This window comes from Symsagittifera roscoffensis, chromosome 9, assembly GCF_963678635.1.
Source record: "Symsagittifera roscoffensis chromosome 9, txSymRosc1.1, whole genome shotgun sequence".
NCBI classification, from domain to species: Eukaryota; Metazoa; Xenacoelomorpha; order Acoela; family Convolutidae; genus Symsagittifera; species Symsagittifera roscoffensis.
Window position 1 is genome coordinate 39520550 of NC_087070.1, and position 15844 is coordinate 39536393.

The window sequence follows — 15844 nt, forward strand, 5'->3', positions numbered from 1 at the left end:
ATTCTCACAAATGACCTCTTCGAAAAAGTGACTTTTTAATATGACCAAGTGTTTATTTGATAGGGACTAACTGCTTCCAGTCTAAAGGTTTTTTTTCACATGTTTTTCCGATCTTCTTCCCAAATATTAGTTCAATAGTGATAATTTTCATCAGCAGAGGAAACAGCCGCAGATAGAACTGGAAACGAATGAAAAGTAAAATAAAAGTTATTAGGAGCAGGATGCAGTATAGTTTCCTCCCTATCATTTCACTCTCCGAGTTTCCTCAGCGCGGCCAAATCGATTCACTTGAAGTTTATCGGAGCGTAACTATATTACCTGCATGCTTTTGTGACGTTCAGGTTGTGTCTAATTACCCCCGCTTAAGTGGTCCTTAAGCTGTGGCATCTTTTTTTCAGTGCCCTCAGTAAAAAAATTATAAAATCGCGGTATATGTACCATTCAAGAGCGAGATTACTGAATCGAGTTCTAATAGCTTCGTCGTCTCATTACAATTCTGACGGTAAGCTATGCCACTTTCTCGTTTCTTATCGAACTTTTATTGGTCTCAAAGTGCTCTTGGCGCCATTTTATACTAGCTATTGTGCGATTTCTACTCCAAATTAGATTTTTATGAGCTTCTTTTTCTTTCGTCTAGTCCAGAAAAATTTCGTCAGCATAATGTATGAAAAAAGCAATAAGGTATTTTAAATTTGTTAAGAGACCTAAATGAAGGGAAACACCGAATGGAAAGCATCCACGAATACAATGAACTAATTGATCGGAGCTAATTTGTTGCTTACTTTCTGTTAAACTTCTGCCGTGAATGTTAGATTTTATGCTAAACTTCATGTCGAATCCCACTATTGACTTGAATGTTTGCTTACAAATGTTATTACTATCATTTAACAAACATGCTGCTGGAAGAACCATATTGGAAGATTAATAGTTATTGGCAGAATCGTTTTCTTCTAAAAGTGGATCGAAGGAATTGATTTTTATCTTCAGCAGATCAAATTAAAATCTTCGCCCCATTTTCACTGAGGAAAAGAGCGAAAAGTTTGTGCTCGATTGGTTTTTTTTCTCCAGACAAATTTCAACTTTTTAGTTAGCAGCTCTTGACAAAATCTTTTTATACTGTCTGAAAAATATTGATACCCAGGGCACAAAATATAGAATTTTTTTTTAACCCGTGGTCGCTTTTTGCAAGCCTGTAGCGGTTTGAATCGGGAATTTTTTTGTCTACTTTTTTCAAATTTTAAAAATCAACGCGGTAGCGCCAATTTAAACCATTCCAAATTTAATTGACGCAAAATATATCCCTTTCTACGTTACAAAACGTGAGAGGGAAAAATTTGAAAAAAAAGATAACTCGCATGAGGGTGAATTGATAAAATAATCGATGTTTTTTTTTAAATTTTTTTTTCGTCTATCCCAACCATGCATGCTATGAAAAGTTCAACTGACATTTTTTAAGGGGGTAACTCATTAAAAAGAGGAACTCATTTCTTGCCTCAATTCAATTTGCAACAATTTATTTTGTCGCTTAAACTTAAGTAGCACGATTTGCATCGTGGGTTAATTATCCCAAATCGGTCAATTTAACAATTTTCAAATACTCATAACTTTTCAAAAATTATCAGAGTCAAAATAACTTCTGAGCAAAAGTTGAGCTCCGGAAAATGTCAATAATGGTTGGTTAAAACATCAAAACTGATTTGGAGAAAAAACCACCCCGCCAAAAAATACACATGCACCAATCAAATCTTACTTGTTTGGTCACAGAAATTTGATTGGACTATGCGGTTTTTTAAAATTTGATTGGTCCTCTTTTGCTCTCCAACCATATTTGCCTATAATAAACCACCCAAAAATTATTTTTTTGGTTGTTGTTCCGACTATTGAAAATGAGAAGGAACTTTGTATTGGCTTGTGTTTTGTTTTTTTTTCCTTGCAAAATCAGGTACCACGAACAATCATCGTAATGGGCGGAGTAATATATCATTCTAAAGCATTTTCAGTCGTGATTCGAAAGACAGTAGAAAAACTTCAAATTACATTCACAGTGTCGAAAAAAAAACGATTTAAAATTTTAGATTTTTTTGTATAATTTCTAAATTATGATAATTAGTTGACCGTGTAGGCTTACAATAGCTTTTTTAAGCTTTATATAAGCCGTGAAAACTTCAATTTGATCGAATAAAGAAAACTTTTGGAGTTTTTCAGCGCAATTTTGGCTACAAAAAGTTTGAAAATTCAAAAAAATTCCGCAAAAAAACTGAAAACTATTTAAAAATATTTTCCAAATTTAATTTTTTTTACGTTTTTCTAGTCAGTTTTCTTCAAAAACTGATTTTCAATTGACCAATTTTACTATAATTCTCAAATATGTCTAAGTTGTAATTTTACGTTCAGATCTTTTTATCACAACCTGCAAAAAAACGACCCCAACTTGAAAATACTTTTCTTTTGTATTTTTTTAACACTGTGTTCTGAACATTCTGAGCTTCTTGCACAGGAACTCGCTCTCCTTGTTTGGAATTATTTTATTTTTTGGAACAACTATCTGTGCTTTAGAATAACTTTTGCTAAGTTAGCTTCAGCAGCAGTGACTGCTCTCAGCTTTTTTAATTCGTCTATGTGAATGCTTTTGTTGCTACTAATGAAAATACTGGGAGAAACATTATTTTAATACTCCAGTGAAAACACTGAGAAACTTTGAACGGAAGGTTGTTAAACTATTCTATCCCTCCCCCCGTTTGTACTATGTAAACTATTTCCCCCCTATGAATGTATTATTTTTGGCAATCACTTCTGTATAAAATATGCCACCATTTAATTTAGGTTTTAATTTAGGCGTTCGCGTTTGTATTACTATAATATAAACGTTTTTATATAATACATACATTAGGGAAATTAACATAATTTTTTTTTTGAAGAATTTTGAAGTAATTCAGGTATTTTAGCACTTTGATTGTTTTGAAGTATTGAAAATGTGTCAACCAACTTCATTCCGCAAACAAGAATGGATAGAAATCGATCATGTACTGAAAAGTTTTCAGATTAACTCAAGTACAGCATCGTTTTATCTACAACCATTTTGCGAACAATAATCAATTCCATACAGATATAATTTACTTTTTTTCCACCAAAATAAAAAAAAGATTTTAGTGACAAAATTTTTTTTATACCCTATAAAATCTGTATATTGTCAGTATATAATCTTTAAGCAATAAAACTTGTATATAATCAGTAGATAATCTGTGGATCAACTGTAGACAATCAAAATATAATCTGTATAAAATTTGCATCAAAGTGATTATACTACCTAGAAACTATAGGGGTCGTCGAAAAGATTTCAGTTTTGATCAATCAGAGTTTAAAGTAATGATTTTTTTTTCACAAATCCAACAAAAATTTGTGATCAGGATAAATTTTTCTCCTTGTTACAGTGAGTTGAACTCGCTTGAGGAAAATTGCTTAACGCAAATTACAAATTTCGAGAGACCACTCTAAGATTTTGCATCCTAAGGATTACCGCGGAAAGAAAAATAATTTCATGCAAAATTCTTCAAATGCCATTTAAAAAGTGAGCCTTTTCAGGGCAATTTTGTGAGAAAAAAATCAACAAAAGTCAGAAAAGTTAACATAATGCAATTACTTTTGCTGCAATTTATTTCCACAAAACTGAATGAAAATTTCGGATCAATTATCAGTACAAAAGTTTCAAGAAAAAGCCTACATTTTAATTTTAATTCAACATACTCATATATATGCATAGTGAGCATGTTGAAAAAATCAGTATAAAATCTGTATATAACATGTAGATTGTCTATATTAAATCTGCATATAATCTGCAGGGGCTGATCTAGGATTTTCTCAAAGAGGGAAGCAGATTTTCAAAAACAATTTTAAAATTATGTCGACCTTTTTTATAAGTTGACCAAATTGATTTTTTGAGCTTTTCCGAATCACTATAAAGGCCACATTTTGATCAAGTTTTCCGCGCCGAAAAAACAGACCAAACAAGGCGTTTAGGAACTTTTTGGCAAATTTTGACCAAAAAATCGCGTATTTTTGTCGCGCGTTCCCCGCTCAAAATTAATATATATTGGCGCCGAAGGGCCCTCAGAAAAATTTTTAGGGTCCGTCAGTCAAAATTTTTTCAGCAGGGGTTCGAATCCACTGGTGTTAATCTGTATATAATCTTCCTATAATTTGTATATAATCTGTAAACTATAGATTATCTGTAGATAATCTGTATTTAGTCTGTATCTGATCTGTACATATTATACAGAAAATTTGATACAGAAAAAAAAACAGTTTTATATTGTTTTGGTAATGATAACATGATGAAGATGTTAAGTATGAAACTTTTGCTGAACAATATGCAGCATAATCGATTATCAAAACCACATAATTGAAATTTTACTATACAAAGTTACAACAGATCTGAAATCTGCATATTTTTTCAGATAATTGATTTTTATCCACTTTTGGCACTGCGGGGAGTTTGTGAAAATCGAAAAAAGGGAGAGAAACAGTTAACAAGATCCCATGAACGAAGCAATTGTCTTTTTTTATCAATGCGGTATCCGGTGCCTCAATCTCAATGAAACGTCTAAGGAAATTAGTATTACCATAATTTTAAACGTTTTTAGCCTTGAATTGATATAAATACAAAATCTGTTTACTTTATGGAAACTTCATATACAAAAACAAATAATAAAACACTTGTGGCAGCTAGTTTCCAATTCTCAATTCCGCCTACAGAACCAATTAAATTTTTGAATTTATGTTTGCTCGTTTTGATATTTCTATTTTTCAGCAAAATTGACAAATATAACAAGGATAGCCGGTTACTGTGCAAGTAGCACAGAATGTTCCGACCATTATCTTTACACTAATTTAAGATGTTTTTGAAGTTTTTAATGTATTTCGAATCACGACTGATGGGGCTTCAAAAGGATATATTATCACTCGAAACTTTCCGCTGATTATTTGTGGTAGCTGATTTTGCGTGGAAAACAAAAAAAAACAAAAACACACCCGAATACAAAGTTGCTCCCCATTTTTCTATTCAAATAGTCCGAACAATGAAAGCAACCGAAAAATTTTTTCCATTGTTGTTTCAGAAAATATAAAAGATTTGTAACCTTAACAAGCAGAAAAGTTTTAGCAGAAAAGAACATTTTGTGCGAGGGCGAGGGAGCGCTCGACACAAAACTTTTTTGAGATAAAAATTCATGCAACCAGTATCTCATTCGTAAAGTAGCTCTAAAGAGGATTGCCAGGGCTGCTGTTTCCTCCGTACCATCATTTGCATATCTGGGTCACCCTCGTAAGTTCCAATTATCACCTCTGGGTGTTGACTTGGAAGAGGGCATTTACATTTTTAGGAGAAACGACTAGACAATCGAAAAAGATGAAATGTTACATTCGGGTGCGTGAATCATTGTTTTATGCCGCCACTAACTCTTTTTTTTGAAATAAAACTAAAACTTCTTTAGAATTTTATCGAGACCTTTTCCACAATTTTTCAAACTAAATTCTGAATACTACCTTTTTGGTACTTCTTAATCTTACTCGAAATGCGCCCAGAATAAGAGCAAATTTTTCAATCTTGGGTCTTGCTAATGAAAGAGTTCGTTACAATGCACGGAACTAGGATATACTAACCGGTATCAACCTAACATCCTCCCTCCCCCCCCCCCCCCCCCCACCCAAAAAAAACCGCCAAACCCAAACCGCCCCACCGGGGTCCTAAAATCTAAATTGCTATTGGAGGGGGGTTGGGAGGATGTTAGCTGATTCTTTTAATTCCTTTAACTACTGACTCAGTCCTTCATAAGGGAAAAACACTTTACAAAGTACTTTAGAGCGTCCCGAGTTTTAAGTTGTTTTACGGCTTTTTTGAACTCCGTGGTTGTATATTTCGCATGCTTGTGTAAAAAAAATAACTTTAGTTCTCATCAGTTCTCATAAAGATAGCCGGGTCAATTTATTGCTTTTTACGGCTGAACGGTCAAGCAATTTGTAATCCCCGGAAGACCTGCTCTATTCATCGTCATTTTTATGCACGATACCATTTCCTAAGGGTCCTTTCAAAAACACTCGTCACAGTTAACTTCCCCCAACTCATTTACAAGCCGTGACAATTTGTTCCATTTTGAAATAAATTGGATTTTGAAATAACATCCCAACTGTATATTAAAAAAACTAATCTGCTTTATCCGTCCTTGTCTGCTGGAGAACCAAAAAGTGCAGAATTTCCACGATAACAATTTCAATTCACTTCATTTCACATAATTTCGCATATATTTTTTGAAGTCCGATAGTCATGTTTTACGGACTGGAAAATAAAGACGACAGCTGTTAAGACGACATCTTTTACGGAGCAATTCTGATTACTTTAACCTTAAAATTTCTCGAATGCATTTAAGTTGCTCAGATGATGACTTTCAACGCTTTTTTCTGAACACCGGAAAGATTTTAGTGAAATTTTAAAAAAATATATATATTACAATTTCACCAGCCTAAATTTGACGTAAAAAATATTTGTAAGACTACATAATTACAAAGTAAAAAGTGTCGTCTAAGTTTCCTTTCGTATTTCTTACCTAGCGCCATATTTATGGTACTAATCGGTTCTAATGACTAGTATTTGTTTGGCTCAGGGTATTTTATACCCCTTCAAAAGCCCAAAAATCAGTAACTTCTAGCGGCGTTTATCGCATTATTTTGTAGTCATCAGACAAAATCGATTTCAGTTATTTTACTTCAGCTATTCAAACTGTATTCAAACTTAGGTTATATCTAATTATAATTTAGGTTATTTTATTATTTTCAATAACCAACCATGGAAGATCACGTGGCGTCTTCATCGAGTCCAGCTGATATTCCCAGAAACAGTTCCGGTATGCGACCAACTGCCTGCTCGAGCTATCGTCTACAAATGGAAGGTAAACTAAACTAAGTTCTTCTGGGGTCCCGAGAAAGGAAAGAAATTGTTGGCAGCAGGGGCGGATTTTGTGGAAGTGAGCGGGGGGGGGGAAGCTTCTCCCTTCACGGATTCGACTTCGACCCACTGCCGACCCAAAGAGTCCCCCTTTGTACTATTTTGGGATATCCATTTTTGGATAACGGACCCAAAAATTTTTCTAAAGGCGCATTTGGTGCCAATATACACTGAATTTTAGGGGAGAGCAACATTTTCCAAAAAGAGCCTAAAAGTGCAATTTTTGGTCTGTTTTTTTTTCAAAATTTTGCCTGCGGCGCAGAAAATTTCACCAAAACAGGGTCTTTTTAATGCTTTAGGAGAGCTCGGAAAATCAATTTGGTCGACCTTTACCATACCGACCTTTTACCAGATCACACTGCAATAATTCAACGGTGAAGTCCCATTTGTACCAACGTTCATTTGTACCAAAATTAGTCGACTCAATTTCTGATTGATCGAGTTGTGAGCCAACGAGTTATTGTTCCGACTTTCGATACGAAAGTAACGGAATATTTGTGCTCGGGGTGGGGTTTTTTTTTCTTCAGACAAATTTCGACTTTTTAACTAGCCGTTTTTGACGGATTTTTTTTAAATATCATTCGAAAGCTATTGTTGTCCTGAGCTCAAATTTGAAAAAATATTTCACCTGTGATCATTTTTTGTCAAGTTACGGGGGTTTAAAGATTGTAATTTTGGCCAATTTGGAACAATTAACGCGCGATATATTTTGCGCTATTAACGCGTAAGCGGAGAGTTAATCCGTCTTAGAAATCGTTCCAAATTGGTTGAAAGAAGCTTATTGGCCATACTTCATTTGTTACAAGGAGCGAAATCTATCCTTTTGTACTTTATATGGCGTGTGGGGGGATGATTTTCATAAAAAATTTCAAATTTTAGAAAAAAAAATACATTTTCTTTTATTTCATTTAATTTTTTAATGTTATTACTGCTTCATAAAGCTGAAAAGGCAGTCGGAACATTCAGGGCTTCGCCCTGACACGAGCAGTCTTGTTACATTAATTTTCTAATGTTCAAACAGAAGAAAACTAAGCAGCAGAATAGTGACCGCCGCAGTCGCGCCAACGTGTTGCGAGCTTGTCAACAGAGAGTAGGACTCTATACGAAAATTAGAGCCGGTTATCGCCGCGAAGCGCGACCTGAACCAAGAGATTGAAATAGTCGGCTTAGTAGTCTTTGGCCGATTGAATACTTTTGGTACTAGCGCGATTGATTTTTTATTTTGGTACAAATGGGACTGATTTATCTTTTTGGTACTTGTGAATATCCACCTAATTCAATTAAGATGAATTTAAATTACTAGACAATTCGAAAAAGAAGCGGTTAGAGCAAACAAAACTTCACTGAGAAGCCGTGAAAACATTGGCTTAAACCAGACTAAATAGCGCCATTACATCTGTCAATCAAATCTGTTTATCGAGGCTGGAAAAGTTCCATGTTATAATTCTGATTGGTTAAAAAAAATTATCGTAACTCGCCAAAAGTTTATTGTATTGTGCAGCGTTGTTCAATCGATTATCGATAAATATTTGGGATCTTGTTAACTATTTTCCCCCTTTTGGACCTTGTTAACTATTCCCCCACCCCCTATGCATGTAATGTTTTTGACAGCAATTTCTGATTAAAATATGCATTTCAAAAATGTCAAACTTTGAATGGGTTTTCATTTTCGCGCCATCGTATAAAAATTTTTCATTGAATATATTTTCTGAAAATTGTTTTAGCATTGAAAATGTGCCAGCCAAAGTTGAATTTCTGAAAACTAAAATAGGGGGGGGGGGGGAATAGTTAACAAGATCCAATATTTGTTGCAATAATCTAGGTTAACAATAATCTTTTTTACACTCCTGGTTATTGGAGACTTCTAGCTCTAAAATTACACTTAAAAAGGTCGGGGATGGTATTATTAAACAATGGCGTTCATTTTCAGGTGTTTTGCGAGGTTGGAAAATCAACGATAAGAAGAGAAAGGAGAAATTTTTTATCGGCGTGTTTTTGAAATCTAGACAGAATCCTTACAAATAATCGAGAAGCAGTTTTCAACGGGAAAAAAAATCTTTAATTTAGCAGGAATCGTATAACTGTAGAGACGCTTTGTACTTTCCGAAACAAAAAAGTCAGGACATAAAACGCGGACCTCAATCCAGGTGTTCATAGAGCCTCTATGAACTGTATAACTCTAATATGTTACACTTTTTTTTGTGGATTCTTTTGTCCAAGTTGTGCAATGATCTAATGATATAGAAGACGGCTCTTTTCCCGTTTTCACTCCACCTCACATAAGCATAAATTTTATGGTGTACTACGGGTTTTTATAAGGTTAATCATGAAGACCAAATATGTTTGTCATGGCCTAATTAGTTGGCACGTAATTTTCGTAACATTCGGATGATGTGAACAACCCCCCACCCAACCCTCACCAGCAAAAATAGTCCCATGCACACTTCTGATTTTATCATTGCCCTATTGTTTTCAGAGCTGGAGAATAGTCTGGGACGTCACCAGGTGTCTGTGTCTCTGGACCCGGAAGAGGAGAGTCCCATAGACCTGATTGGAGTGTATGAGGACATGGGGGACATACATCACAAAATGGAGGCCATAACTGAGGAGTTCGAGGTCCATACATACATAGATGAATCAGTGATAGATTAGATTTCAAAAGCTATAGGACAGCAGTCAAAAATTGGATGTACTTAAAATAGCAAAAAACTCTCAAAAAATGCACATGGGAATTAAAAAAGCCCAAAAAAAGACAATAACATTAAAATTGCTCTAATTTTAATACCTAATTCGGTGAATGGCAAGGATACGGGTCTGACCTAGACAGTGAACTTAGTGGCGTCCCTCATGCTGGAGGGACCGAATGCTTGAAATGTATTTTGGCTTATTTTCAGCCATTCAGAATGGAGTATTCAAAAATCTCATGGAAGTCGCAACAATCTCAAAGCAAGAAAATAAAACCAGGTCATTAGTATTATTTAGTGACCGATTATATAATAAGCAGATGAATGAAATTAATGCCGGATCGAAGACGGATTGGAACAAATTCAATATTTCTAGGATACCGACTTATGAAAAATGCAAAATAAAAAAAATAACTTTGTTATACCTGCACCTATTGTATAAGCATCTAGTATTTTTATTATATCATTTTCTGTAAATATTGAGTTCGATTTTCAGAGAAAGGCTTTTAGCCAATAGAAACAATTAGCGATTTTGATTGCTTGAAGTTTTTTCCAGCATTCGGTCCCTCCAGCATGAGAATCCTCCCAGTGAACTTAATATCGAGCATATCAAAGAAAATGGAGGCATTTTGGCGGGTATTTGAACAAACAAATAATTATTTGACAAATTGAAGAAAAATAAGAATAGTTTATGTAATAAATAGGAGGCCTAGGAAATTAGACGAAAAGCAAATTAGACGTGACCAAGAGAAACGAATTTAGACGTCGATGCAAAATCACAAATATAGGAAATTAGACGTAATTGTATTGTTCGGGTCTGAAATTTGTTTATTGACTACAATTAACTTTCGTACGAGCTTTCTTAAATCCAAATAAGATTTGCAAAAACAATTCAACGTTTAAATTCCGTTTGATTGGATCCATCTAATTTGCCTATCGTCTAATTTACTACCCCGCAAAAAATAGTGTTTCAATGTTCGGTTACCAATTTTCTTCTAATTGGGTGCTTTACTTCTGCTGTGTTTGCTTTACTATCTCTCATAATTGCCTAATACCACTGTCTGGATCAGACCCGTCTCTTCGTCATTCACCACTAATTCAAATCAAAATTTCAAAGACTGATGAAAACCTAAGTAATCATAAGCAACGCTCAAAACACTATAACACAACAATATTTTTGAGCGTATGATACTTCTGGTCATTATTGGTTAGTGTCCAGACAACTCATTTTGATCATAAATGTTTTTGAATAAAAATGATTTTTTTTTTGCCATAAGATCAAAGAACAAGAAGTCAAAGAGCAAGATTTACAAAAAAAATAGTGCTCCCAGCAATGTTACGCTACTGAGCAAATAATTGTGAAACCTTTCCAACCCACTAAAGCGCGCTAACTTTTGAGGCGACTTGGAAATCAAAATTGCTTGTATCAGGGTGAAACATTGAGTTTTATCAGAGCTCTTTAACGTCAATGAATTTTTTTTGAGTTTAAGTTTGATAAAAATTTTCAAAAAATGAAACACAATTTTTTTTCGTCATTTGTTTGACGTTTTTTTTTTGCAGCCAACAAAACAAGATGAGCCTCACCAAAAGTATTGAAAAGTTCAAGATTAAGGATTTCACAACCAGTAACGTACTATTAGGATCAAATTGCCTGCCTCGATTCAATTTGAATTAATTCAGTTCCCTGATTATTTTACGCTTTAATACCATAGGATTTACTTTAGATATACCTAACAAAATATGTTGCGGTAGTTGATTCCAATTGTCCAAATTGAAAAAAAAATAAACCCCAAACTTCCAAGAAAATGATTACTGTTGAAAAATCATAATTTTACAATGCAGCTCAGGAGGTCAAAACTTTCATGATGCTTACAAAGTTCAGCTCAGTAGTGGCTAGCTAACAATCGATACTGGTTTTATATAAAAAAAGCCTGGTCGTTTCAAGGCAAAACTATTATTGTTCCTACTTCCGATAAAATCAAAGGAAAGTTTTTTGGTTGAAAAAAGACAAAAATAATTCAAAAAAGGAAAACTTAGAAGAAACAACTACATCACGCATTCAGTAGGTCAACCCGTATTCAGAGCTAGGTTTAATGATCCATTATAAGAGTTTTCATGCAGATATTGCGACTATGATTATTGTTTATAATTACCAAAAAAGTTTGTTCAAACAATTCATACTCGATTATGCTCGTCATATTTTCCAAAAACTAAATTAATTTGTAATTAATTATAATCGCTTATACTTCCAGAAAATGATTTTTATTAAATCATTTTCGGTAAAAATTGAGTTCGATTTTCAGAGAAAGGATTTAGCCAACTGAAACAGTTAGCGATTTGATTGCTTGAAGTTTTTTCCATCATTTGGTCCCTCCAGCATGAGAAACCTCCCCAGCAAACTTGAGCATATCAAACAAAATGAAGGCATTTTGGCGGGTAGTTGAACAAACGAATAAATATTTGACCCATGAAATTGAAGAAAAATAAGAATAATTGTTGTAATAAATGTGAGGCCTAGGAAATTAGACATGACCAACAGAATCGAATTTAGACGTCGATGCAAAATCACAAACATAGGAAATTGTAATTGTATTGTTCGGGTCTGAAATTTGTTTATTGACTACAATTAACTTTCGTACGAGCTTTCTTAAATCGAAATAAACTTTTAGCATGCCCCACTTTTCACATTCAACAATTTTCACAAGCTTCAATTGTATAAATTTTTTGATGTGCAATGGGATCATATACAATTTTAAATTATGAAAGCTTGTTTTAAGCAATAAGTTTTGTTAGCCATGTGCTTTCCGTCTAAGATGCTAACTTTGCAAAAACAATTCAACGTCTAAATCCGTTTGATTGGATCCATCTAATTTGCCTATCGTCTAATTTACTACCCTGCATAAAATAGTGTTTCAATGTTCGGTTACCAATTTTCTTCTAATTGGGTGCTTTACTACTGTTGCGTTTGCTTTACTATCTCTCATAATTGCCTAAGACCCTGTCTGGATCAGACCCATCTCTTCGTCATTCACCACTAATTCAAATCAAAATTTCAAAGCCTTATGAAAACCTAAGTAATCATAAGCAACGCTCAAAACACTATAGCACAACAATAGTTTTGAGCGTATGATACTTCTGGTCATTATTGGTTAGTGTCCAGACAACTCATTTTGATCATAAATGTTTTTGCCTCGAAATGTTTTTTTGCTATAAGATCCGCCCTGAGGCGAAGCTTTGGGTTGGTCAGGAAAAAACAAAGATGCTTTTCGGAATAAGTTTGGCAACAGGAATTCAAAGAGCAAGATTTACAAAAAAAAGTGGTCCCAGAAAAGTTACACTACTGAGCAAATAATTTTGAAACCTTCCCAGCCCACTAAAGCGCGCTAACTTTTCAGACGACTTGGAAATCAAAACTGCTTGTATCAGGGTGAAACACTGAGTTTTATCAGAGCTCTTTAACATCATTTAATTTTTTTCGAGTTTAATCTTGATAAAAATTTTCAAAAAAATGAAACAAAAATCTTTTTCGTCATTTGTTTGACGTTTTCTGCAGCCAACAAAACAAGATGAGCCTCACTGAAAGTATTTGAGAAGTTCAAGATTAAGGATTTAACAACCAGTAACGTACTATTAGGATCAAATTGCCTGCATCGATTCAATTTAAATTGATTCAATTCCCTGCTTACTTTACGCTTTAATACCATAGACTTTACCATAGACTTTAGAAATATGATGCGGTAGTTGATTCCAATTGTCCAAATTGAAAAAACAAACCCCAAACTTCCAAGAAACTGATTACTGTTGAAAAATCATAATTTTACTTTGCAGCTCAGGAGGTCAAAACTTCCATGATGCTTAAAAAAATCAGCTCAAAAGTGGCTAGTTAACAATCGATACTGGTTTTATAAAAAAAACCTGGTCGCTTCAGGGCAAAATTATTATTGTTCCTACGTCAGACAAAATCAATAGAAAGTTTTTTGGTTGAAAAAAGACAAAAATAATTGAAAAAAGGAAAACTTAGAAGAAACAAATACATCACGCCTTCAGTAACTCAACCCGTATTCAGAGCTAGGTTTAATGATCCATTATAAGAGTTTTTATACAGATTTCGCGACAATGATTATTGTTTATAATTACCGAAAAGTTTGTTCAAACAATTCATACTCGATTATGCTCGTCATATTTTCCAAAAACTAAAATTTTTTGTAATCAGTAATCCTTCAGAAAACCTCAAGCAACGGCCATAATCAAATATCATCTCTTATTTGTCAAAAATGTTGTCACTCTAAGGAGAAATTGTAATTAAAAATAAAAGATTAAAATATTGCTCTCAATGGCAAAACCTCTACCCGAATTTACAAATTAATTGTCACCTTATACAAGAAAATTTGTCACCTTTTCAAAAAAAAGGTCGACAAAATTTTCGAAATTTTTTGAAAATCCCCCCCTCCCTCGAGAAAAGAGAAAATCCTAGATCCGCTCCTGGCTGGATTAATAATCATTTATAATTTATAATTGATTGAAAAATTCTACAGTTTTTTCTTTTTCAAATTTTAAAAACCATAATCGAATATTCATTGATTAAAATATATTTCAACTCAAATTTAGAAAGACTGATTTTGAAATCAAAACATCATCGATTAATAACGCTTCAAACTGGATGCAGGAATTGAGCCTAAATGACATTTTTTGCATTCCCGTAACTTTATGAAAAAAGTCGACTGACATTATATAATTTTGTTCCGACTTTTGATACGAAAGTAACGGAATATTTGTGCTCGGGTGGGTTTTTTTCTTCAGACAAAATTCGACTTTCTAACTTGCCATTTTTTGACGAGTTTTTTTATATCATTCAAAAGGTATTGCTGATGTGAGCTTAAATTTGAAAAGATATTTCACCTGTGATCATTTATCATTTTTTGTGAAGTTATGGGGGTTTAAAGATTGCCATTTTGACCAATTAGGGACAATTAACGGGCGAGATATTTCGCGCTATTAACGCGTAAGCGGAGAGTTAATCCGTCTTAGAAATCGTTCCAAATTAGTTGAAAGAAGCTTATTAGCCATAATTGATTTGTTACAAGGAGCGAAATCTATCCTTTTGTGTGTTAAAAAAATTCAAATTTTAGAGAAAAAAAAATTTTGATTTTGTTTTAATACATTTAATTTTTTAGTGTTATTACTGCTCCATAAACCTTAAAAGGCAGTCCGAATATTCAGGGCTTCGCCCTGCTATGAGCAGTCTTGTTTAAATTTTGATCTCAAGACATCATTAGTTTTCAGATAATGAAAAATTCCTCCAAACATAGCTAGTTGTTTAATTGAAATTAATTGAAAATGGCTCTTTAATTGAATTTCAGATCACAAACCCCCACTGGATTGATGTGGCTGCAGAGTGCAACAAGTATCCTTTAGGCACAAGCACCCAGATGTACCTCAAAGGTAAGGAACACAGGTCCGCTTTCCATTATTTGGTTCTCCCTTTCCTTAACCCCCCCTCCCCCGCTCCTTCCCAAAATAAGCATCAATTTTCAACTTTTCAGAGTAAAAAGGGATTTTAAAAGGTAATATAAGAAGACCAGATATGTTTGGAGGTTAATTCAATTTGTCAACTTGCTAATTTAAATTAAAATTGCACATTGTAGACAAAAACACGACTAGAAAAATCAGGGGGAAAAGAAAAGAGCCCATTAAACATATGTGATTAAACCCACCCCTTCAAACACACATATCAATTCGAATAACCAGTGGCAAAAATTAACAAGGATAGCCGGTTACCGTGCAAGTAGCACAAAATGTTCAGTCCATAGTCTTAAAAACTTGTTTCTTCCAAAATGGTGTCGTTTTTTTGTGTTGTATGATAAAAACATCTGGTCAACAAACTTTTCGTACTTTTTGATTCTCAAAATGGCGTTATCAAAGCTCCAAAAATTAATTACAATCAAGTAAAACTAAAGTTAAGCATAAATAAGCTATTGTGCCCGGCCTAATTTAAGCATAAATTAGCGCGTTCACTCACTGTACTCACTCGAAATTAGACGTCAAATCAAAAACTTCAAACCGATTTTTCTCGACATTGGGAATTTTTTTTTGAATTTTTTAAACGTCGCTCAAATCACGACTGAAAGGGCTTTAAAATGATACATCACTAAACACTATTCGA

General features: G+C 33.8%; 2 protein-coding genes across 12 annotated transcripts in view; one reads left to right on the top strand and one right to left on the bottom strand.

Annotated features, from left to right (window-relative positions):
• Nucleotides 1-15844, bottom strand: part of LOC134853927 (beta-1-syntrophin-like) — a 236233-nt gene that overhangs the window by 193133 nt on the left and 27256 nt on the right. The window lies entirely within an intron of this gene.
• LOC134853929 (uncharacterized) overlaps nucleotides 161-15844 on the top strand; it is a 47746-nt gene continuing 32062 nt past the window's right edge. Inside the window, exons 1-5 of one of the 11 annotated variants that reach the window (XM_063869904.1) lie at nucleotides 4894-4912; nucleotides 5971-6353; nucleotides 6604-6941; nucleotides 9474-9613; nucleotides 15042-15123. In XM_063869904.1, the coding sequence (XP_063725974.1) occupies nucleotides 6839-6941; nucleotides 9474-9613; nucleotides 15042-15123 (325 nt within the window). In that variant the 5' untranslated portion in view covers nucleotides 4894-4912; nucleotides 5971-6353; nucleotides 6604-6838. Of the gene's footprint in view, nucleotides 503-4893; nucleotides 4913-5776; nucleotides 6354-6568; nucleotides 6942-9473; nucleotides 9614-15041; nucleotides 15124-15844 lie in introns of those variants that run through there. The other 10 variants (XM_063869912.1, XM_063869905.1, XM_063869903.1 and 7 more) reach the window with 10 other exon arrangements.